Source organism: Schistocerca nitens, chromosome 2, assembly GCF_023898315.1.
Source record: "Schistocerca nitens isolate TAMUIC-IGC-003100 chromosome 2, iqSchNite1.1, whole genome shotgun sequence".
In the NCBI taxonomy this organism is placed as follows: domain Eukaryota; kingdom Metazoa; phylum Arthropoda; class Insecta; order Orthoptera; family Acrididae; genus Schistocerca; species Schistocerca nitens.
Window position 1 is genome coordinate 302,296,527 of NC_064615.1, and position 26,529 is coordinate 302,323,055.

Here is a 26,529-nt window from a genome sequence, read left to right on the forward strand (position 1 = left end):
CAACTAATCACACTAAAAGGGGGGTTAGCCCTATTAGTGGTTTGTTCTTTTCGTCGCCTTTTACGACTGGCAGAACATACCGGAGGCCTATTCTTTTCCCGGGCCTCCATGGGGATTATTATTATTATTATTATTATTATTATTATTATTATTATTATTATTATTACTATTATTATTATCTTCTTCGTCTGTATACATAATTAAGTTTCTATGTAATGAGTCTTACTAGCACTAATTCTGACAGGTTGTTTACAGCATAAGCAGTTCGCCACATGTCACGTTAAGATTCTTTGTTGTGCATATGGTCGAGCATCAACCACCTACTGTTCATGGTTTCTTATATTACTTCATTTCTTATTCTTGTTAATGGCATCTAATGATATTTCCCTTTATTATTTGTCTCTTATGTATATACCGAATCAGCCCATATTTTCATACTCTGGCTGACAAAATTGTGACATTTTTAATAACACATATATGGACGCCAACTTCTTTATGGGTCACTTGGAGGGGGCTTTCCTGGATCTTTAAGTCCTCAGCCCTTGTTCGGCTTAGATACATTGATGACATTTTTGCCATATGAAACTCATGGTGAGGCTGACCTGTTAAAATTCCTGGAATCTCTGGATACATTCTCCCAATTCAATTTCACATGGTCCTATTCTGCATCCCATGCCACTTTTTCCGATGTTGATCTCGTCCTCACTGAAGGCCAGCTACACACTTTCATCCACATTAAACCTACTAACAAACAACAGAACTTGCATTTTGACAGCAGCCATCCTTTCCATGTCAAACGTTCCCTCCCGTACAGTATTGGCATCCGAGGCAAACTTATCTGTTCGGCTGTAGACTCTTTACAGCAATACATCACCATTCTCACCTCAGCCTTCACTACACGTAATTACCCAACCAGCCTAGTTCAAAAGCAGATTTCCTGGGCCACTCAGTATTATCCTTGTCTTTAATGAATTTATCAGTTGCTTTGACAAGGATACGATTTCCAAAAATTATGCCCTGAAAGGAGGCCCATTCTGTCAGATTTTGCCAACCACAGCCAGAATAGGTTTTCATCACTCTTCCAATCTTCGCAGTATTCTTGTCAGGCAATATGCTTCTTCTGCACTGATCTCCCTACCCTATGACTCTTACCCCTGTGACTGTCCCTGCTGCAAGACTCGCCCTATGCGACCTATCACCACCTACAGCACCCCCGTAAGTGGAAAAACATATACTACCAAAGGGAGAGCCACCTGCAAAATGACATGTCATATCAGCTGTTATGTAAACACTTTTCCACCTTTTACATCGGCATCACTACCATCAAATAATCAATTACGATGAATGGGCGTAGGCAAAGTGTGTATACTGGCGACATGCACTATCCTGTTGCAGAGCACGCTCTACAACATGACAATCATGACCTCGGCATCTGTTTCACTACACATGCCGTCTGGATTCTTCCCCCAGCCATCAGTTCCTCAGAAATCTACAGGTGGGAAATAGTGCTACTCCGGGATGATGATGGCATTGAAACAGAGGATGACACACGTAAAGCTGAAATACTAAACACCTTTTTCCAAAGCTGTTTCACAGAGGAAGATCGCACTGCAGTTCCTTCTCTAAATCCTCGCACAAACGAAAAAATGGCTGACATCGAAATAAGTGTCCAAGGAATAGAAAAGCAACTGGAATCACTCAACAGAGGAAAGTCCACTGGACCTGACGGGATACCAATTCGACTCTACACAGAGCACGCGAAAGAACTTGCCCCCCCCCCCCTTCTAACAGCCGTGTACCGCAAGTCTCTAGAGGTTGGGTTGGGTTGTTTTGGGGAAGGAGACCAGACAGCGAGGTCATCGGTCTCATCGGGTTAGGGAAGGACGGGGAAGGAATTCGGCCATGCCCTTTGAAAGGAACCATCCCAGCATTTGCCTGGAGCGATTTAGGGAAATCACGGAAAACCTAAATCAGGATGGCCGGACGCGGGATTGAACCGTCGTCCTCCCGAATGCGAGTCCAGTGTCTAACCACTGCGCCACCTCACTCGGTGTCTCTAGAGGAACAGAGGGTTCCAAATGATTGGAAAAGAGCACAGGTAGTCCCAGTCTTCAAGAAGGGTCGTCGAGCAGATGCGCAAAACTATAGACCTATATCTCTGACGTCGATCTGTTGTAGAATTTTAGAACATGTTTTTTGCTCGAGTATCATGTCGTTTCTGGAAACCCAGAATCTACTCTGTAGGAATCAACATGGATTCCGTAAACAGCGATTGTGTGAGACCCAACTCGCTTTATTTGTTCACGAGACCCAGAAAATATTAGATACCAGCTCCCAGGTAGATGCTGTTTTTCTTGACTTCCGGAAGGCGTTCGATACAGTTCCGCACTGTCGCCTGATAAACAAAGTAAGAGCCTACGGAATATCAGACCAGCTGTGTGGCTGGATTGAAGAGTATTTAGCAAACAGAACACAGCATGTTGTTATCAATGGAGAGACTTCTACAGATGTTAAAGTAACCTCTGGCGTGCCACAGGTGAGTGTTATGGGACCATTGCTTTTCACAATATATATAAATGACCTAGTAGATAGTGTCTGAAGTTCCATGCGGCTTTTCGCAGATGATGCTGTAGTATACAGAGAAGTTGCAGCGTTAGAAAATTGTAGCGAAATGCAGGAAGATCTGCAGCGGATAGGCACTTTGTGCCGGGAGTGGCAACTGTCCCTTAACATAGACAAATGTAATGTGTTGCGAATACATAGAAAGAAGGATCCTTTATTGTATGATTATATGATAGCGGAACAAAACTGGTAGCAGTTACGTCTGTAAAATATCTGGGAGTATGCGTGCGGAACGATTTGAAGTGGAATGATCATATAAAATCAATTGTTGGTAAGGCGGGTACCAGGTTGAGATTCATTGGGAGAGTGCTTAGAAAATGTAGTCCATCAACAAAGGAGGTGGCTTACAAAACACTCGTTCGACCTATACTTGAGTATTGCTCATCAGTGTGGGATCCGTACCAGATCGGGTTGACAGAGGAGATAGAGAAGATCCAAAGAAGAGCGGCGCGTTTCGTCACAGGGTTATTTGGTAACCGTGATAGCGTTACGGAGATGTTTAATACACTCAAGTGGCAGACTCTGCAAGAGAGGCACTCTGCATCGCGGTGTAGCTTGCTCGCCAGGTTTCGAGAGGGTGCGTTTCTGGATGAGGTATCGAATATATTGCTTCCCCCTACTTATACCTCCCGAGGAGATCACGAATGTAAAATTAGAGAGATAAGAGTGCGCACGGAGGCTTTCAGACAGTCGTTCTTCCCGCGAGCCATACGCGACTGGAACAGGAAAGGGAGGTAATGACAGTGGCACGTAAAGTGCCCTCTGCCACACACCGTTGGGTGGCTTGTGGAGTATAAATGTAGATGTAGATGTAGTGCTAGAGTAGATGAGGTCCCCAAAGCTGAAATACATTTATTAACAATTTATGACATTAGTTATAAATTGTGAGATTAAAAATATGAGAGAGAAAATTCAAGATTTGGCAGTTACTTCCAGAAAAAAATTAACCAACAGCCAAGAAATCACAGTAAAAAGTAAAACACCAAATTGATTCCTACTTCGTTACCAGTGCTATGCCTTCAGATTTAGTTTCACTGGTTCAGTGCCTCAGAATAAACCGAGCACATCAAAGTGCGGTAGAATCTGTATACAAAATTAAATGAATAAAATCTAACTGAATGCTATCACTGGATAGATAAAAAAAATCTACTCAGTGGCAGCAAGAGAACACACATATAAATATTAAAGAGAAGTGCAAGCTTCTGGAACCAGTGGCTCTTCCTCCTGGCAGAAGGGTTGAAGGGTTAGGAGGAAGGATGAAAGAATGGTGAGATTTAGGTAATGGGAAGAGATCAGGAAAGTAACCCAGTGTCAGGGAAGATGTACCAGATGGGATGAGAAGGAAAGACTGGTTGTTGGGGACTCCACCAAATGAGATACGAAAACCTGAGGGCTTTAAGTTGTAGGACAGGGTAATAAGCAAGACAGAGATTACTGACAAGACATCATGCACAAGTTAATAAGATCAGAAAATGAAGTGTATTCTATGTGGTAGAGGTGGGTGCAGAGAAAAAAAAGACAGTTAAAAAAATAAAAGATACAGAAAGCTAAAAGGGAATGAAGAAAGGAATAGTTACTGAGAAGAAGTGCTGAGACAGAGAAACTAAAGAAAGTAATTAATGTAAATTAAAGTCAGGCGGGTGGCGAGAACCTAGGACATGTTGTAGTGCCAGTTCCCACCTGTGGAGTTCTGAGAAACTCATGTCTGGGGGAAGAATCTATGTGGCACGTTTGGTAAAATGTGCACCAAGATCTTGACTGTCATTTTGTAGAGCATGTGCTGTAACAAGATGCTGTGTGTTGCCAGATACACCCTCTGCCTATGACCATTCATCCTAATTGATGACATGGTGGTAGTCATGCGGAACAGTTTTTACATAACAGCTGGTAAATGACATGTCATTTCATTCGTGGCTCTCCCTTTTATAGCATGTTCTGCCAGTTATAAGGCCTACTTCGTTACCAGTGCTATGCCTTCAGATTTAGTTTCACTGGTTCAGTGCCTTAGAATAAACCGAGTACATCAAAGTGAGGTAGAGCCAGTGTAAAACTAAGTGTAGCTACATAATGTGTTTATTTGTGTACATAGCTTAATAATGCATGTTATACGAAGCAATCTCATGTGAATACCACAAGGCAGTGCACTCACCAGCACTGCATCTAGCTACACTTGGTCCACAATATAATGTTCCTGTAACACCTTCATCTGAAGATGAGCCTGCAGTGGCTCAAAAACATGTTCATGATTGAATAAATTGTAAAAAAGTGACTGGCTGTATATTTATTACCAGATAAATGTCAACACATTTCTCCCAGTCCAGCACCCGTACTTTGTAACAACTACATGGAAAAGATAAGATGGAATGTTACGGAACTTTGACATTTTCCCCTTGAAGCCCTCATTAATGGAATACACAATAAAGACGCTAACACCAGTACCACACACACCAAACAGTAAACTTTAGATACTTAAGCAGTATAAAACAGGTGAAAAAGATTGAATGGTATTTACCTGTGAAGGGGAAGGATCTTCCTTTCCACAGAGAAGTCGCCATCACATTCACCTATGTATTCCTGGAGCACCTTCATCACACGACACATTTTTACTGCTTCTCCCCTCAATCGCATGACCATCGCTTCATCTAGCATTTCGTCTTTTTTCACCTCATCTACACTAAATTCACTGAATCTGTTTCCCACATTCTGTAGAACATTTTCATTATTACTACAGCCAACATCATCCCTTAATAAAATAGAAACTGTATCATAATGAGCTTTAAGCCGATCGAGGCACTCTGAAATATATGTTTCATGGAAATCTACAAGTGAACCTTGTAATCGTGGCCCCAAGTTCGTGTTCACTTCTTTCAGTAGTTCAATAGCTCTATTTGCTATCTCATCTGCACTATTCGTCACAACCTAGAAATTACAATCATTATGAAACACCAACAAATCAGTTCACTAATGAGTCATTAACTTTTTCTAAACTTTGAGAAATGCATTTCATAAGCACATAGTGAAGACAAACAATACTCTTGTTATTTCTTACCCGCCACAAATACTCAATTCCTATTAAGTCTACGTCATCCATTAAGAAAGCTCTCCTCTTGGTTTTCAATTTCCCCTCTTTGGAGTTCACAGCCTTAAAAAATCGCTCAAAACATCTGAAAGTTAGTTAATGAATAATTATAGTTGCCTCAGAAATCACAGATTTTCCATTGTCTGATTTTATGTACAAATAAATATTAGAGTTACTTACTTCATGCCACTTTCTGTTAACAGTGATGGATCCAGCTGCAATATGTTATGTTCAAAGAACTCTTTATTGATTGCAGGATCAAGATCAGGCTCTTCTCCCATGAGTTTTGAAAACCACTTGAAACATGCTTCCCTGTCAGACGGAAAGACAGCTTCCTCCGCAAGGCACTTCCATATCTGTTTCGCCTGGTCTGCACACAGCCACAACTGGCCATCCTATAAATAAATTCCACAACACTATCTACGTAGGCACAGGCCACTAAAAATAATTGAAATTATCTTCAGTTCTCCCCTTTTGTGGCAAGAAACACACATGGACTGCTTACTCAGGGTGTATACGGGATGGGACGGGACAGGGCGTAGCGTGGCGATTCCAGATTTTTCTTGGATTTTCCAGTTGAAAATACACTTTTTCCCATGTGAAAATATGCATTTTCCGTGTTAAGTGACAGTATACTTTGCCTTTGAACTATAAAACTTATCAATCCTTTTAATGGTAAAAGTTTTATACAACGGCGTAGAACTTCCCAGCACATTAGGAAACAAAACTCAGCAAATAAAACAATGCATTTGGAAAGATATTTAAAGTGCACAAAAGTGTACACTGCATAACCATCAAACACAACACGTTAGTTTCCGAAGCATTGAAATTGAGATGGTAATCCACATCTGTCAAGCAATCAGACCTCACGTCACATGATCTCGCCAACCGATGACTGCAAATATTCAGAACATAGGATACGTGATGTAATCAGCCAATCACTTAAGTAGTGCAATAGCACAAATAGGAAAAAATGTTTTTAAATTAATACACACACAGTATAGCTGCAAGAGAAACTATATTTCATAAATAATATTGGTGTTTTTTGCTTGTGTTATCCTGTAAGATATATAAGAATCGAAAATGTGGCAGTAATATTTTAAATAATGACATAAATGTCTGATCTTCTGGGCCTCAAATTTTTCTAAGTGGCTAGTCCTCAAACTGTTCAGTTTGTGATTTAAGAAATTCATTACACATTCACACACGAAACTTAATTCATCATGTGTAAGAGGAAATTTACTTTTAAAGTAATACTTCTCACACCCACTCACAATATTTTCCCCCAAACTGTTAAGATTCGTTTGAGCATTTGCCAAAGAGCACCAGAAAACTAACATTACTGCTCATGCACATGAGAAGCCTGTGCTTAGTGTCTGCTCTGCTCATATGCCTTTCGTTGCATTTCTATTTTGACAATGTGCAGCACTGCAGTGTGTTGATCTGCGGGGACATTCAGAGTTATTGTACTTGCGGCAATTGTTTTTTTCATGTCCTATCCGGATAAATAATGTAAAATAAGAAAGCAGTCCTTGGCATAATACTCATTTCAAAACTAGACCTCATAGTACCCTAATATTTTGTTATGAGGTGATTTTAACACAGATTTTTCTTATTACTATTTCAAACTGTATAAAAATTAACAAGGTTATTTTTGAACCCAAGAAACTGTATAATTGGCAGCTTATGTTCTACCCAAGGAGAAAATATAAAACCTTGGTGGGCAGTTACAATGATAAAAACTGTGTGTGCTGCCAGTCTATAATTTTCCGAAGAACGGCATTCTGTAAATTTAAGATGTAAAGAACAGAAATTAAGAAATAACTTCAAGCCTAGAGGCAGTACCAGACAAGTGTTGAAACCTGTCTTGCAATCAAAAAGTATCGAGTTTCATGGTAGGCAAATACACAACATTTTGCTAAAGCTGTCAATATATTTGAAGCAAAACATTTTATTCAATACTATTGACTAAATTTGCTTGCTTCATCATCTTGAAGTGAAGATTTACATACGTTCGTACATATATAGCATTAAGAGATCTTACATTATTTCATGAAAGAAACAGGACATCATCAGAGAATACTCCAAAAGCATCATAATTTTGTAAACACACAATTCAGCTTGAACAGCACATTCGTATGTCCAGATTTACAACGAAGTAGGTCCCTGGTTTTCAGGATGACTATTTTCTTGGCGAACAAGTACTGTATTATCTCGTGCCCGGTTCTTTATTATGGCAAAATCCCAAACATGTAAGAAAATGAAAACATGCACTTGAAGTTCAGCGAACAGTTGAAAACTAGCCAACAGTGAGGAATGCAACACATCGTTTCAAAGGAACTGACTGCCTCTGCAGAAAAAAATCAATGAAAGCCAAATTTCTTTAGCAAACTAACAAAAACAACTTCACTTTTCTACAAGGCGATTACTGCTTGACTGCTAATAATGTGGAAATAAAATAAAAGCAGAAAAATGAAACTTATATTTTAGTCTTCCATAATTATGTAACTGTATCTTAATTCACTTGATAGCTCCCACCCACAGAAATCCATTTTGTTTTAATTTGATTTGAAAGTTGTAAACGTAAATAGCAAAATCACGAAACGCATGGGAAGACTACCAACCCCCATTACAACTTAGATTGCTCTGTGCACGCGCATATCTGGCAGCTTGTGCGCACAAGAAAAATTTTTCCCGGTGGCGTCTGGTTGCTTGCTGGTACTGCTTATACAGCTAATAGCCACACTTCACTTTAAGTAGCCAAAAGCAGGAGAAGGTTCTGCTCAAATGCGACTCAACTGTGTATGCACGTGAGCCCGCTGGCAACTGCTCACACAATCCTAATTTAATAGTTGTGACCTCATGTTCATCGAAAGCAGTTTCTTGTTACAAAGTATTGCATAGTCTTCGCACTAAAGCTTTTGACAGATTTTGCTATTGGAAGACGTTTTTGTGTGCACTATGTTTTGTTGTTGTAAATGGTGCAATTTCTTTGCATATGAAGTTTTATTATGGTGTTTCTTCTCTTGTTTCCATTTTATTGTTGCAGTATTATTCTGCAGTATTGGGCTAAAGTAAAGTTCCTTGTAAGAGTATTAGTTCTCATCAATCAAAATAACAAAAATTTTCTAATGATGAATATTTCCAATGGGTTGTGTTCATTTTCGAATGTTCCCTGCATCTCTAATATTTGACACAATGGTGTAGGAACAAATTTTTTCAATGTTCCACTGGAATTACATCACAGTCAAATATTAGTGATGCAGGCAACAGTTTGAAAATAAATGCTCATGTTCAAAACTAAGAGGGTTTATCGAATCACTTGCAAGCTATTTTTCTATCGTACCACTCTCCAACAAGGCAGAGGAAAAATGAACACTTAAATCTTTCTGTGCAATCTGGTTTCTCTCATTTTGTTGTAATGGTCACTTCTCACTATATAGGTGGATGCCAACAAAATATTTTCATATTTTGAGGTGAAAGTTGGTGATTGAAATTTCATGACAAGAGGCTGCCACAACGAAAAACCCCTTCTTTTAATGATTGCCACCCCAATTCACATATCATACCCATTACACACACACCCTCATTTCGTGATAATGCAAACAAGCTGCCCTCCTTTACATTCCTCACTGCCCTCTACTAATCCTACCTGATGTGGATCCCACACTGCATGGCAGTACTCCACAAAAGGGTTGACAAGCATAGTATAAATAGTTTCTCTGGTAGCCCTGTTGCATTTTCTACGTGTTCTGACAATAAATCACAGTCTTTAGTTTGCTTCCCCCACAACATTATCTGTGCAACTTATTTCTAGACTATACCATTATAATACAAATATACATGCCAACATCCAAAGAAGAAGATGCAGTCATTGACGAAATATACGAATAAATAAGTAATGCGATGAGAAATGTTAAGGGAGATGAAAACCTGACTGCCATGGGGGACTGGAACGCAATTGTGGGTGATGAATCGGATGAAGGAATTGTTGGCAAATATGGACTTGGCAGAAGAAATTAAAGAGGAGATCGACTTATCGAGTTCTGTTCGAGGAATCAATTAGTTGTTGCAAACACACTTTTCCAACATCACAAACGAAGAAGATACACATGGAAGGCCCCTGGAGACCTGAGGAGACAACACATTGATTACATTCTAGTGAAAGGACATTTTAGGAACCAGATAAAAGATTGCAGCAGCTATCCATCTGCAGACATAGGCAGTGATCATAACCTGGTCCTGATGAAAAGTTTACTGAGAGTCAAACGTTTGAAGAAGAAGCCAGTAAAACTTAAATGGGAACTAGAAAAACTGAAAACTGAGGGACTGGCAAAGCGCTATGCTCACGAAACAGACAACCTAGTAAAGAATTTTCAACATGGTAGAGTAAATGAAGACTGGGGTCAAATTAAATCTGGTATATACAAAGCCCCCATGAACCATGGACCTTGCCGTTGGTGGGGAGGCTTGTGTGCCTCAGCGATACAGATGGCCGTACCGTAGGTGCAACCACAACACAGGGGTATCAGTTGAGAGGCCAGACAAATGTGTGGTTCCTAAAGAGGAGCAGCAGCCTTTTCAGTAGTTGCAGGGGCAACAGTCTGGATGATTGACTGATCTGGCCTTGCAACACTAACCAAAACGGCCTTGCTGTGCTGGTACTGCGAACGGCTGCAAGCAAGGGGAAACTACAGACGTAATTTTTCCCGAGGGCATGCAGCTTTACTGTATGGTTAAATGATGATGGCGTCCTCTTGGGTAAAATATTCCGGAGGTAAAATAGTCCCACATTCGGATCTCCGGGAGGGGGGGGGGGGGGACTACTCAAGAGGACATCGTTACCAGGAGAAAGAAAACTGGTATTCTACGGCTCGGAGCATGGAATGTCAGATCCCTTAATCGGGCAGGTAGGTTAGAAAATTTAAAAAGGGAAATGGATAGGTTGAAGTTAGATATAGTGGGAATTAGTGAAGTTCGCTGGCAGGAGAAACAAGACTTTTGGTCTGGCGAATACAGGGTTATAAATACAAAATCAAACAGGGGTAATGCAGGAGTCGGTTTAATAATGAATACAAAAATTGGAGTGCGGGTAAGCTACTACAAACAGCATAGTGAACGCATTATTGTGGCAAAGATAGACACGAAGCCCACGCCTTCTACAGTAGTACAAGGTTATATGCCAACTAACTCTGCAGATAATGAAGAAATTGATGAAATGTATGATGAGATAAAAGAAATTATTCAGGTAGTGAAGGGAGACGAAAATTTAATAGTCATGGGTGACTGGAATTCGAGAGTAGGAAAAGGGAGAGAAGGAAACATAGTGGGTGAATATGGATTGGGGGAGAGAAATGAAAGAGGAAGCCGTCTGGTAGATTTTTGCACAGAGCATAACTTAATCATAGCTAACACTTGGTTCAAGAATCATAAAAGAAGGTTGTATACATGGAAGAACCCTGGAGATACTAGAAGGTATCAGATAGATTATATAATGGTAAGACAGAGATTTAGGAACCAGGTTTTAAATTGTAAGACATTTCCAGGGGCAAATGTGGACTCTGACCACAATCTATTGATTATGAACTGTAGAGTAAAACTGAAGAAACTGCAAAAAGGTGGGAATTTAAGGAGATGGGACCTGGATAAACTGACTAAACCAGAGGTTGTACAGAGTTTCAAGGAGAGCATAAGGGAATAATTGACAGGAATGGGGGAAAGAAATACAGTAGAAGAAGAATGGGTAGCTTTGAGGGATGAAGTAGTGAAGGCAGCAGAGGATCAAGTAGGTAAAAAGACGAGGGCTAGCAGAAATCCTTGGGTAACAGAAGAAATATTGAATTTAATTCATGAAAGGAGAAAATGTAAAAATGCAGTAAATCAATCAGGCAAAAAGGAATACAAACGTCTCAAAAATGAGGTCGACAGGAAATGCAAAATGGCTAAGCAGGAATGGCTAGAGGACAAATGTAAGGATGTAGAGGCTTATCTCATGAGGGGTAAGATAGACACTGCCTACAGGAATATTAAAGAGACCTTTGGAGAAGAGAGCCACTTGTATGAATATCAACAGCTCAGATGGAAACCCAGTTCTAAGCAAAGAAGGCAAAGCAGAAAGGTGGAAGGAGTATATAGAGGGTCTATACAAGAGCGATGTACCGTATTTACTCGAATCTAAGCCGCACTTTTTTCCGGTTTTTGTAATCCAAAAAACTGCCTGCGGCTTAGAATCGAGTGCAAAGTAAGCGGAAGTTCTGGAAAATGTTGGTAAATGCCGCCACAACTAACTTCTGCCGTCAAATATATGTAGTGCTGCACAGGCATGCTTTGCAGGCACAAAGAGAAATACTGGCGCCGAAACCTCTGAGTCAGTAAATAAATTAAAAACAAAAGATGGAAGACTAGCTGTTTTCTCCGCCCCGGCTTTCAACCACTGCATTTTCATACATTATCCAAGGAAGTAAATACAAATTCCGTGTTGTTCATCTTCGAATGTAGCAGCATTTCAATGTACTACGAAAATCTGACTGGGAAGACTGTTTGGGATGTTTGTCAATATGGCCAACTCTACGTTCTGAATTTTTTCCTACTTAAGACAAGAGATGGCTACTAACAGGAACTTTTATGAATTGTGAATCACATGCAGTATTCTCTTCACTATCACAATAATACGAATATAAACATTTTGCCATATATTCTTTCGTGTTTGCTGCTATCTCATTTAAATCCTGTCTGCCTTATAAACTACGAAACTAGAGTGAGACAACAGCGAACACGAAAGAATATACATATCATGCCATGTTTATATTCATATTATTCTTACGCCGAATAGTGATACAGTCAGAAATGTAGCACGGCAATCGACTAGATTTTTAAATCTAAGATGACTCTAATTTCTGTGCAGAATGTAATGTACTAAAGAGGCGTCTGCAAAGATTTTCAAACGGAGAAAAGTTTTCGCTAAACTCTCCTTCAGAACATCTTCTATCATACCCAGTCTATTATATGGTTCTTGCTGAGAATTATCAAATAAAGCAGCAGGGTAAGTAACAAAAGATAGCAGTCTCTTTCCATTTTTTCGCTAATGAGACAATACCTATTTTTTTTTTATTGTAAGTGGCGGTAGTGCGCACAAAAGCTAGCCATGCCGCGAGCGGCGACAGGTCGTAAACACGGACTATCAGAATGCAACAAATAATGCATGACACAGTACAGTAACTCATTTTCAGCTTAGAGTGATGTAAACACCTAAAGAGAACGGCACTTATTAGATCAAAGAAAAATAAGCAATCAATTGAAACCAGACGAAGCACGTGAAAAAGGAAAGGTACCTGAATAAATACGGACAGAGCGCCTGATGCATAGCGATGGCTACCTGGTAAAGCTTAACTGCTAAGCTTACCTCTTGAACCAAACTACTGTAGCTGTATAGTCATTCATTCGACCTAAATTGTGTCTCGTATTACAATGGACCAACTTTGTTGATTTGCAGGTGCGGCCTAAAACTTATCTCTCCCTTTGCATTTCGAGTCAAATTACAGGTGCGGCTTAGATCCGGGAATTTTTTTTTTCCTTGATTTCGAGTCTCATTTTTCAGGTGCGGCTTAGATTCGAGTGCGGCTTAGATTCGAGTAAATACGGTACTTGAAGGCAATATTATGGAAATGGAAGAGGATGTAGATGAAGATGAAATGGGAGATATGATACTGCGTGAAGAGTTTGACAGAGCACTGAAAGACCTGAGTCGAAACAAGGCCCCGGGAGTAGACAACATTCCATTGGAACTACTGACGGCCTGGGGAGAGCCAGTCCTGACAAAACTCTACCATCTGGTGAGCAAGATGTACGAGACAGGCGAAATACCCTCAGACTTCAAGAAGAATATAATAATTCCAATCCCAAATAAAGCAGGTGTTGACAGATGTGAAAATTACCGAACTATCAGTTTAATAAGTCACAGCTGCAAAATACTAATGCGAATTCTTTACAGACGAATGGAAAAACTGGTACAATCCGACCTCGGGGAAGATCAGTTTAGATTCCGCGGAAATGTTGGAACACGTGAGGCAATACTGACCCTACGACTTATCGCAGAAGCTAGATTAAGGAAAGGCAAACCTATGTTTCTAGCATTTGTAGACTTAGAGAAAGCTTTTGACAACATTGACTCGAATACTCTCTTTCAAATTCTGAAGGTGGCAGGGGTAAAATACAGGGAGCGAAAGGCTATTTACAATTTGTACAGAAACCAGATGGCAGTTATAAGAGTCGAGGGACATGAAAGGGAAGCAGTGGTTGGGAAGGGAGTGAGACAGGGTTGTAGCCTGTCCCCGATGTTATTCAATCTGTATATTGAGCAAGCAGTAAAGGAAACAAAAGAAAAATTCGGAGTAGGTATTAAAATCCATGGAGAATAAATAAAAACTTTGAGGTTCGCCGATGATATTGTAATTCTGTCAGAGACAGCAAAGGACTTGGAAGAGCAGTTGAAAGGAATGGACAGTGTCTTGAAAGGAGGATATAAGATGAACATCAACAAAAGCAAAACGAGAATAATGGAATGTAGTCGAATTAAGTCGGGTGATGTTGAGGGTATTAGATTAGGAAATGAGACACTTGAAGTAGTAAGTGAGTTTTGCTATCTGGGGAGCAAAATAACTGATGATGGTCGAAGTAGAGAGGATATAAAATGTAGACTGGCAATGGCAAGGAAAGCATTTCTGAAGAAGAGAAATTTGTTAACATCGAGTATAGATTTAAGTGTCAGGAAGTCATTTCTGGAAGTATCTGTATGGAGTCTAGCCATGTATGGAAGTGAAACATGGACGATAAATAGTTTGGACAAGAAGAGAATAGAAGCTTTCGAAATGTGGTGCTACAGAAGAATGCTGAAGATTAGATGGGTAGATCACATAACTAATGAGGAGGTATTGAATAGAATTGGGGAGGAGTTTGTGGCACAACTTGACAAGAAGAAGGGGTCGGTTGGTAGGACATGTTCTGAGGCATCAAGGGATCACAAATTTAGCATTGGAGGGCAGAGTGGAGGGTAAAAATCGTAGAGGGAGACCAAGAGATGAATACACTAAGCAGATTCAGAAGGATGTAGGTTGCAGTAAGTACTGGGAGATGAAGAAGCTTGCACAGGATAGAGTAGCATGGAGAGCTGCATCAAACCAGTCTCAGGACTGAAGACGACAACAACAACAACAACAACAACAACAACAACATATACAAAGCAGCAAAAAAGATAGTTGGAAGAACTGAACCCAAAAACAAGAGGAAATGGATTACAGCAGATATTATTGAGCTTATAGAAAACAGAAGATTATTCAAAAACGCAACTGGTGAACAAGGAAAAGCTGAATACAGAAGACTAAGGAATTTAGTCAATAGAGAAGCTATGAAAGCAAAAGAAAATTTTCTTGAAGAAATGTGCAGGGATGTGGAAGAAAATACGCAAAACAGAAGAACTGATTTAGCCTACAGAACAACAAATAAATTTTTTAACAAACATAAAACAACACTCTCTGGCACAACAGAAAATAAAGAGGAGACAATGCTGTTTGGTGAAGACATGGTGAAGAGATGGAAAGAATACATAGAGAAGTTGTATGCCGGAACACCTCTTTCGGAGGAGGTAATAGGAAGAGAAGAGCAAGTAGACGAACATGACAAGGGAGGTGACATTCTGCAAGAATAATTTGACAGAGCTCTAAAAGAACTACGGGACAACCGAACAACGGGTATTGATGACATTCCTACAGAACTAATAAAGAATGCTGGTGACAGCATGAAAATGATGCTGCTTAAACTTATTAGGTCCATCTATAACACAGGAGGGATACGAGACTTCCAGAAATGTATCATTGTTCCTATACCAAAGAAGGCAGCAGCTACAAAATGCTAACAGTCCGAACTCTAAGCCTAATATCACACGCATCAAAAATTCTCATAAAAATAGTTCTGAAGAGAATTGAAGAGAAAGTGGAGGATATGCTGAGTGAACATCAGTTTGGTTTCAGGAGGGGATTGGGAACAAGAGAGGGGATTGTGGCACTGAGACTCATTATCGAAAAGCAATTACAGAAAAATAAACCTACTTATATTGCCTTTGTAGACATAGAAAAGGCATTTGAGAACGTTATCTGGCAAGAGATGATCAGAGTGCTGAGGAAAAGTGGAATAAAGTACAAAGACATCCCTGTGATACTCAGTTTCTATAAGAATGAGGTGGCAGTGATTAGGAACTGTCACCACGAACAAGAAGCAAATATTAGAAAAGGGGTAAGGCAAGGATATGCTCTCTCTCCTCTTATATTCAATGCTTACATCCAGGAAACCATAGACCAAGTTCGAGAAACTACTGAGGTGGGGATCAAAATTAATGGGCAGAAGATAGACATGCTACGTTATGCAGATGATATTGCTATAGTCACAGAGACAAAAGAAGATCTAGAGGAAATCCTCAGAACAATGGAAAAAATTCTACGCAATCAGTATGGAATGAGAATAAACACGAAAAAGACTAAAGTGATGGTATGCAGTACAGGAGCAGAATATGAACCTCTGAGAATGAAAATTGGAAGAGAGGAGCTGGAAGTGGTAGAGGAATTTACCTACCTGGGAAGTAAAATCACAAGAGATGGTAGAAGCCGGAAAGAAATTGCGACCAGAATACAAAAGGCCAAAATTGCATTTAATTGGAGAAGGAACTTTCTCACCAGCAACAACATCAGTCTGAAAATAAGGAAATGTATCATGAAAGGTTTCGTTTGGAGTGTGGCCCTATACAGATGTGAAACTTGGACAATTGGAAGAGAACAGAGAAGATGGCTAGAGGCCCTGGAGATGTGGTGCTATAGAAGGATGATGAAGATCAGCTGGAGAGACAAAGTAACAAATGAAGAGGTGCTTAGAAGAGTACAGGAAACCAGGTCTCTGTGGAGACACATCCAAACAAGACGAGACAAACTTGTAGGGCACATCCTACGACACAACATCACTGGAACAATAGCAGAAGGAGCTATTGAGGGAAGGAATCAGCAGGGGCGACCAAGGATATCATACATGCAACAGATCATGAATTACATTGGATGTAACACATACGTGGAAATGAAGAGGAAGGCAGACAGAAGAGAGGAATGGCGCTCTGCTGCAAACCAACCTCAGGGTTGAACACCAAAAGAAGAAAAGAAGACCAGGTGTACTTTTCATTCCAATTGATCCATAGTGGGGAGATATTCTGGGATTTGGAACATAGCAGAAAACAAGAACACACAGTAAATATTTACAAAAAATGAATTTATGCTAATGTACCTTCCACAGAACCCAAATGAAATTGCCCTTGCTGGTGTGGCATAGGTATTATTTTTAAATAAAAAAATACCGCACGTACGCACACTGATTTGATATATAAAAGTACGCATACTGAAATGACAAATCTGGACTTTCATTTACTTTATTGATAGTTCACAATACAATACTACATAAAGATGTACACACGTACCTTTAACAAAAACCGAAGGAAATTTAATCGCTCTTGCACCTGCTGATTGTGGTTATATCTCCCGTCTGGATAATAATTATTCGGATCAATATCTGGGTTCTCTGTGGAAGTAGAAAATGACAAAAGGTAAAGAATTGAGAATGCTATCTAAAAAAATCAAGTATAACTTCTGATTTAAGATTCATGTATCACTTGTCTTCTTACCCTTAACAGTATTCCTTATCTTCTCCATGTATGTCGTTAAGCTGTTTGTAACCAAAATTACCAGACTATGTTGACTTTGTAGTCTCTCTATAACTTCTTGCCTGTGGAACCAAAATATGTACATTCAGAAAGTAGGAGTCAGAAGAGAATGGAATTAACTAAAATCTTAGTCAGTTGTACATAACAGACACGCTTGTTTATGGTGGGGGAAAGGTGGGTGTGTGGGGGATGGAGGAGGAGGAGGAGGAGGAGGAGGAGGACGACGACGACGACAATTAGCAATTTATGCTTCAAGAAGAAGCAAGTAAACATTTAATACAGAAATAATTATTTTGCATGTGATACATTAGCTATACAATTCACCGCCGCCAAATGCTTTATGAAAGGAAAGAGCTTAGCTGCACTTATGAATTAAAGTATACATTGGTGATCTATAATGAAAGAAGGTATCGCTCGTGTGTTGGTAAAGTATGCCCACCCCCTACACTGCCAACAAAGTGCAGTTAAGAACAGTGGTGATACCCTTATGCAAGCGATGCGCACGCTGAAAGAAAAGGAGACCCATGTGCACTGAAGCACCAAAGAAATGGTACAGGCATGATTATTCATATACAGAGATATGTAAACAGGCAGAATGTGGTGCTGCAGTCACCAACACCTGTGTGTTCTAGTCGGCACATAAGCGATGGGACACAGCATCTTCGACATAGTGATGAAGTGGCGATTTTCCTGTATGACCCTTTCACAAGCGTACCGTGAATATCAGGAACCTAGTAAAACATCAAATCTCCAACAACGCTGTGGCTGGAAAGATCCTGCAAGAACGGAACCAATGAAGACTGAAGAGAATCGCTCAACATGACAGAAGTGCAAACCTTCCACAAATAGATGAAGATTTCAATGCTGGGCCATTAACACGTGTCAGTGTGCAAACTATTCAAGGGATCATTATCAATATGGGCTTTTGAAGCTGAAGGCCCACTCATGGGCCGTTGATGACTGCACAACAAAAAGCTTCACCTGTAGCCTGTGCCCACCACCACCACTGACAATGGGCTGTTGATGACTGGAAACATGTTGCCTGGTCAGATGAGTCTCATTTCAAATTGTATCAAGCAGATAAACGTGTATGGGTATGGAGATAATCTCATGAATCTACGGACCCTGCATGTCAGCAGGGGACTGTACAAGCTGGTGGAGGCTATGTAATAATGTGGGGTGTGCGCGGTTGGAGTGATATGGGACCCCTAATATGTGTAGATACGACTGACAGGTGACATGTACGAGCATCCTGTCTGATCACCTGCATCCGTTCATGTCCGTTGTGCATTCTGACGGATTTTGGCAATTCCAGCACGACAATGCGACACCCCAAACATCCAGTATTGCTACAGAGTGGCTCCAGGAACATCCTTCCGAGTTTAAATACCTCCGCTGGGCACCAAACTCCCCAAACATGAATATTATTGAGCACATCTGGGATGCCTCGCAATGTGCAGTTCAGACGAGGTCTCCACCCTCATGTACTGTTACAGATTTTTGGGCAGCCCTGCAAGATTCACGGTGTCAGTTCCCTCCAGCACTACTTCAGACATTAGTTGAGTCCATGCCACGTCATGTTGTGGCACTTCTGCATGCTGGGGTATCAGTTTCTTTGGCTCTTCAGAGTATATGTCCCAATGTTATGTGAATGAGGGCCTTGCTGGTCTATCACAGACAGCAATTTGTTCACCTTGATGTGTGGTCTTCAATTCGAAGACTGGTTCGAGGCAGTTCTTAATGCTAGTCCACCCTGTAAAAGCCTAATCAGCTCTTCATAATTATAGCAAGCCTCATCTACCTGAACTTGTTTGGTGTATCTGAGCCTTTGTCTCCCTTTATTACAACCCCCCTCCCCATCCCCTACTTCCCTCCCTTATCACACGGAAAATTCCCTGATGTTTCAGGAAGTGTCCTATCAATTGAGTTGTTCTTTTACTGAAGTGCCATGACTCTTTTCCCCTAATCCAACTGATTATCTCCCAATTAGTTATTCAGCCTGCTCATCTAACCTTCTGTAACATTAAATTTCAAAAGCTTCATTTTGATTCTCGTTTATCACTCTTGTTTCACTTCTAAATGAGGTTACATTCTAAACAAACAAATTCGGAAAAGTCTTCCTACTTCAGTAGGAAACATAATGAAAATGAATGCTCCAAAACTAGCTGCAATAAGGTAACACATTTTTAATATTTTACATGACATGACTGCATCAGCCTACTGCAATTATCAAGCGACGTCTACCTGGAAGTGACGACCATACTCCATCTATAGTAATTTTTTTTTTCTATCATCTTTTGGTAAGTACAATACTTTTTGTTGTTACAAAATGTAAAAATATACGTTTTTGTCAAATATTTGACAGTTGAAGTTTGAAAGTTCTTTACTATGATATTATATGTTTCAGAGGCTCCTACAATAGCATCCTAGTAAAGAACTGTCAATATATCTGACAAATGTTTCAAAACAATAAACAGTATTATGCTTACCAAGAAATGACAGAAAACATTTATTATAGATGCAGTATGGTCATCATATCCAACTAGACATCACTTGATGTTGTTGTTGTTGGTCTTCAGTCCTGAGACTGGTTTGATGCAGCTCTCCATGCTACTATATCCTGTGCAAGCTTCTTCATCTCCCAGTACCTACCGCAACCTACATCCTTCTGAATCTGCTTAGTGTATTCATCTCTTGGTCTCCCTCTGCGATTTTTACCCTCCACGCTGCCCTCCAATGCTAAATTGGTGATCCCTTGATGCCTCAGAACATGCCCTACCAACCGATCCCTTCTTCTAGTCCAGTTGTGCCACAAACTTCTCTTCTCCCCAATACTATTCAATACTTCCTCATTAGTTATGTGATCTACCCATCTAATCTTCTTCTGTAGCACCACATTTCAAAAGCTTCTATTCTCTTCTTGTCCAAACTGGTTATCATCCATGTTTCACTTCCATACATGGCTACACTCCATACAAATACTTTCAGGAACGACTTCCTGACACTTAAATCTATACTTGATGTTAACAAATTTCTCTTCTTCAGAAACCCTATCCTTGCCATTGCCAGTCTACATTTTATATCCTCTCTGCTTCGACCATCATCAGTTATTTTGGTCCCCAAATAGCAAAACTCCTTTACTACTTTAAGTGTCTCATTTCCTAATCTAATTCCCTCAGCATCACCCGATTTAATTCGACTACATTCCATTACTCTCGTTTTGCTTTTGTTGATGTTCATCTTATATCCTCCTTTCAAGACACTATCAATTCCATTCAACTGCTCTTCCAAGTCCTTTGTTGCCTCTGACAGAATTACAATGTCATCGGCGAACCTCAAAGTTTTTATTTCTTCTCCATGGATTATAACGGCAGTAAACTGAAATAGGCCTGTTGTGTAAAATATATGTAAGACAGACTTCCTAAATTTAGATTTTTATTCAATGTTAACTACTGTCACTTCATCAAAAATGTTTTTCTCACTGTTGCCACTCTGCATTTTATATCCTCTCTACTTCGAATATCGTCAGTTATTTTGTTTCTGAGACGGAAAAATTCATCTGCTACTTTTAGTGTCTCAATCCTAATGTAATTTCCTTAGCATCACCTGATTTAATTCAATTGCATTCCATTACCCTCATTGGTTAATGTTTATATTACAACCTTTTTCAATACGCTATCTGTTTCATTCAACTGCTCTTCTACCAAGGAGTAGTCCCAAGTGGTGGGATTGACTTTCTGAAACCATTTATAAAGTGATTTAAGTTAAGATCCAAGATTCCAAATCCTGCAGCCATTCACCATTGTTGGTCCTCATTTGTAAGTAATTGACAAAAAAATATTTCTGAATGTCATGTGATGCCTACATCTGTAAAAAAAAATAAAAACATTCATCAGTCTGGTTGTGTGGTGTAATTGTTAATGTATAGTTCTCACATGCAAAAGTCTGTGGGTTTAAATCTCATCAGATGCTTTGAAATTTTTTAATTTTAAATCTTTATCAAAATAACATTGATCTCTACTTTTATTCAGTTAATTGGTTTACATGCTTTCTTTTTTGTTTTTATTCCTTTGTCACATCATACTAATCATCATATCTGTTTCATTTACTCAATTTATTCTCCTATCTTTTTTCCACTTGGAATCTTTGTTCGCATAATTTTAATTACTATTATGTATTAACTTCGATTTACTTTCTTCCGTTTTGTCATCTTAAATTTTTGTGCATTTATTGCCTTCATTATTTCTGTTCTTCCTTTTGCTGGAATTTCATTTTTATTATAATCCCTTGTATCATTTATATCTTCACCTGAGTGATTTTACCTATAGCGTAACACGGAGCTTTCTTAAATATTTATACGATGATTACCATCCACAAAAAATTATGTATTTTAATGAAAAATACATTTTCAATATTGTTGCACAGATAATATTGAAAGATTATTTTGTAATCTTAAACATGGCTGCGAAACAGCAACTGTGTAGTCCAAAATAGATTGAAAAATCAGCCATCAGTTGCAAATAAAGGTTTATTATCTCTTGACCATGGTTTTGATGTTTGTAAAAGTATCTTCTTCAGAAGTACTGGCACTAAAAATGTACACAACAGTTACAAAATAATTTTTTTTTAATAGAAAAATATTTGAGAAGTAAACGTAGTCACTTATTACAGCACATGATGCAATAGGTCTCACACGATAAAATATTTGTGTATGTTGCACATATCTTATGTCAGTGACTAAGGCCAACTGCTACGAATATACAGACTGAGGCAACCAACAAAATTAGGCTACACAGGGTGCTAAATACACGAGCGTAAGAACCGTGCCTTGATTGTGTTTATAATGAATTAAGTATGAAGATTCCTGTACACGGCTATTAAAAATATAAAAGATTACAGGTGTACATTCTGTATAAAATTATTAATACATTTGCTGACAGAGTAATATTGTAAATAAATTCAGGGAGCAGAAGGTAAGAGTTTTGTTTCCAAAAGATTACTGTTACAAATGCAATAGGGAAAGAAGTGCAAGCTAAAACAGCCTCACTATAGGAAAAAACTTCTGCTTAGCACTATGGAAGCTTAAGCGATAAGAAAAATGGGAAAGCAGTGGGTGCTATACACATGCGTGTAAGCACTGTGTCTTGCTGGTATTAAGTAGCATAATTTTACATTAAGGCAACATGGCAATTTCTTGTAGAAGGCCACTAACAAATGCTACAATTTTAGAAGTTCACATTAAATATAAAATCTGTAGTACATTTATGTGGCAGTGATACTGCGCGTAGCTTTAGTGTGCAGAAGATAACAGATGACAAAGTTTACTTCTGTTACCAAAAAGGTGAAGGACATAATGAAGGGATAAAGTTGCATCACAACATAAAATGTTACATCACAACAAAAAGTTACATCATCACAACATAAAAACAGAATCTTCCATTAAACTGTACCAATACCGTTTTTTGGTATATAAACTGTATCAACATGTGTTGATAAGGCCACAAAAAATGAAACTCAGTGATATGAAATGTCAAGAGCTCAACAGTAGAAAAATATATTTTGAGGAGAACAGCATGTTCCTTGATATTGTCAGATCGTATATACGTACGAGGTGTGGCTAGAAAAAAACCGGACTAGTACTGGTGAAACAATAAAACGAATGCAATAAGGCTGAAAGTCGCGTGGCCTGTCACGTGACTCTCGCACCGCCTACTGCTCGAGTTTCATCTGCCTCCTGCACTCAGTCTGCCCGTGGCATCTGTTTTAAGTAGTTGACGTTTTGTCTGTGCGTCGGAAAATGTTGAGTGTACAGAAAGAACAGCGTGTTAACATCAAATTTTGTTTCAAACTAGGAAAATCTGCAAGTGAAACGTTTGTAATGTTACAACAAGTGTACGGCGATGATTGTTTATCGCGAACACAAGTGTTTGAGTGGTTTAAATGATTTAAAGATGGCCGTGAAGACACCAGTGATGACACTCGCACTGGCAGACCATTGTCAGCAAAAACTGATGCAAACATTGAAAAAAATCGGTAAAATGGTTCGACAAGATCGCCGTTTAACAATCAGAGCAGTGTCTGAGTTAACAGGAGTTGACAAGGAAAGTGTCGAACAAGTTTACCGATTGTTTTCAATGTTTGCATCAGTTTTTGCTGACAATGGTCTGCCAGTGCGAGTGTCGTCACTGGTGTCTTCGCGGCCATCTTTAAATCGTTTAAACCACTCAAACACTTGTGTTCGCGATAAACAATCATCGCCGTACACTTGTTGTAACATTACAAACGTTTCACTTGCAGATTTTCCTAGTTTGAAACAAAATTTGATGTTAACACGCTGTTCTTTCTGTACACTCAACATTTTCCGACGCACAGACAAAACGTCAACTACTTAAAACAGACGCCACGGGCAGACTGAGTGCAGGAGGCAGATGAAACTCTAGCAGTAGGCGGAGCGAGAGTCAGGTGACAGGCCACGCGACTTTCAGCCTTATTGCATTCGTTTTATTGTTTCACCAGTACTAGTCCGGTTTTTTTCTAGCCACACCTCGTATTACGTGACCATGAGCAGTGAGCTGCAACTGATAGTTCAAAATGTTACTGTCTCGATTAGCAAGATGTTTATGAATTTCAAGTTCTTCTAATAAATTTAATTCCAGCCTTTTATTTCCTTAAGTAAAGCTATGGTTTCTTCGAATTTCCTTGGAGAAGGGCCTGAAATAAGTAAGTGTTCGTCAAATGAAGAACTATGCATATATCCCTCTGCCCTTTATAATATCTAGGGCAATCTTTACAGACAATTTTATAGACACTTGAATTAGTGACAAGAATCTTATTCAATTTTTAATGTATGTACTAAATTTTTCTTCACACTACTGTCCATAGAGAAAGTAACTTTACAGCCATATTTTCTAGTCAGAAGACGGCTAATCCCGTAGGATACATTACCTAGAAATGTTGTCGAAACAGACTTGCCATTTCCCTCATCATTACACTTCAGTTTGTCACCTAGTGTTGAATTTTTTTTATTTGCCCTTTATTGCTAAGTATTTCATCAACTACGTCTTGTTTTTAACCATTATTGCTAGCAATAGTCTTAAATTACTTTCTTTCTGAAAATTGTATGGGAAAAGAGGTGTTGTTAAAGCACAATTTACTGCTGAGTGGAAAAATGCAACTTTACAAGCCTGAGGGTGGGAAGAACCTGATGAAATATTATCAGAGTATGTTGTCTTACTATGAACATCGAAACTGACACTGCCATTCTGTATGTGTAATTTCAGATCAAGGAAATTTAGGTCACCATTCTCATTTTGAATTTCTTTTGTGAATTTAATTTTCTTGTGGAGGCCGTTAAAGGTGTTAAATAACAAATCTAATTCTTGGTCAGTTCCATCAAATGCAAAAATTAGGTCATCTACATACCGTGCATAAAACTGTATTTTACTCACTAATTCTGACTGTCTTGAAAAAGCCCTTGAAGATGGAGTTAATGAAAATGTCAGTGATGATGACAGCTAAGAGATTAGCCATCGCAAGGCCAAAGGATTGAACATACAATTTACCGTTAAAAGCAAAATAATTGTACTTGAGCATTACCTTTAAAAAACTTATCAGTTCTGTAATTTGCCTCTCAGTTAAATTTTTATACAGTAATAAGTTCTTTCCAATGATTTCAAGTGTCACGTCAATTGGGATGTTCATGAACAGGCTTGTATCATCAAAGGATAACAATCTAGTACTAGGAGTGCGTTTGACCACTTTCATTTTACTAATCAGATCTTGCCTACCCTTAAAGGAAAAATTACTGTCAAACGTAAAAAAAAAATCCTCGAGTTTACTTTGTAAATGTCTAGCTAACTTGTGGTGGGCACTCCCTATGCTATTTACGATCGGGCAGATCAGATGCTGGTTCTTGTGAAGCTTGAAATGGTTAGTGAACATGAATCCAAAGCCTCCTGTTTTAAGAAGCCAAGTGTGGCCAATGCGAAGCTGACTGAAGGTAGTAGATTCTTTATGAGAAGCACGATGGGAGGACTGCCACATTCTGTGGTCTCCTTTATGGTTTGCAGTTTATTCAGAGAAACTAGGGCACACCAAACCACATTCCAAGACTCCAACAACTGTCGGTGTAGATTCGACTGAAGGTCCAATTCTGGAACCCCCAACTCCAAAGTCAGCATCCTGGTAGCCACCTTGGCTAACCAGTCAGCATGTTCATTCCCTGGGATCACAAGATGACCGATCATCCAGCATGGTGGAGGTCATTGAGGAGATCCTGAATAATCATAACCAATGGGTGTTGAGGGTAGCACTGGTCAACAAACAGCCTATCTAGCCTATCTAGGAGTCATTGCCAGTTAAGCCTCGGTGAAGGTATTAGACTGTGTCTTGCCATTTTCTTTACATATGACCAGAATCTCTCTCTCTATTTTCTGCCATATTTCAAGACAGCGTTTGTTGTGAAAACTATTGGAAGCATCTCAGACTGGAGTCCAAACTAAGTTTTGAGCATCTGCAAATGTCAGCAATCTGAGATTTGGTGCACTTGTCAATCTGGCATACTTTTTTCATTGCTTCTGCAATAATGTCATGACCTGTTTTGTGTACCATGAGGGATCTGTTCAGTATCTCAATTTACTTGATAGAAAACTCTCGATAGTTATCAACACTGTTTCTTTGAATTTGAGCCGCATCTGGCCGGCACAGCACTTACATAATTAGTATAGAAGAAATAGTGTCTTTTTAGAAATGCATTAAGTGAAATTTAATCATCTTTTTTTAGAGAGAGAGATACTTTACGTTTACTTTTAGTGGATTTGGATGTTATGGTATTCATTTTCACTACAAGGACCTTGTGGTCACTAACTGCCGCATCTGTCATGAGACACTATTTGCACTATGTCCAGTATGTTAATTGCAACCATTTGAATTTCACACACGCTCCTGAACTAATTGCTCAAAATAATTTTCAATTAAAGCATTTAGTACAATTTTGGATTGTGTTTTATGCCTACCATCATAGGATTCTTTACTTAGATAGGGAATAGATAGCAGAAAGGGGAGGGGAGGGGAGAGC

General features: G+C 39.3%; 1 protein-coding gene across 1 annotated transcript in view; it reads right to left on the minus strand.

Moving 5' to 3' along the window:
- LOC126236057 (probable ubiquitin carboxyl-terminal hydrolase FAF-X) overlaps positions 1-26,529 on the minus strand; it is a 346,675-nt gene that overhangs the window by 207,288 nt on the left and 112,858 nt on the right. The window contains exons 12-16 of the mRNA XM_049945098.1: positions 17,415-17,515; positions 17,211-17,311; positions 5,882-6,096; positions 5,672-5,786; positions 5,135-5,541 (exon numbers count right to left, since the gene is read on the minus strand). Of these exons, the coding sequence (XP_049801055.1) occupies positions 5,135-5,541; positions 5,672-5,786; positions 5,882-6,096; positions 17,211-17,311; positions 17,415-17,515 (939 nt within the window). The remainder of the gene's footprint in view (positions 1-5,134; positions 5,542-5,671; positions 5,787-5,881; positions 6,097-17,210; positions 17,312-17,414; positions 17,516-26,529) is intronic.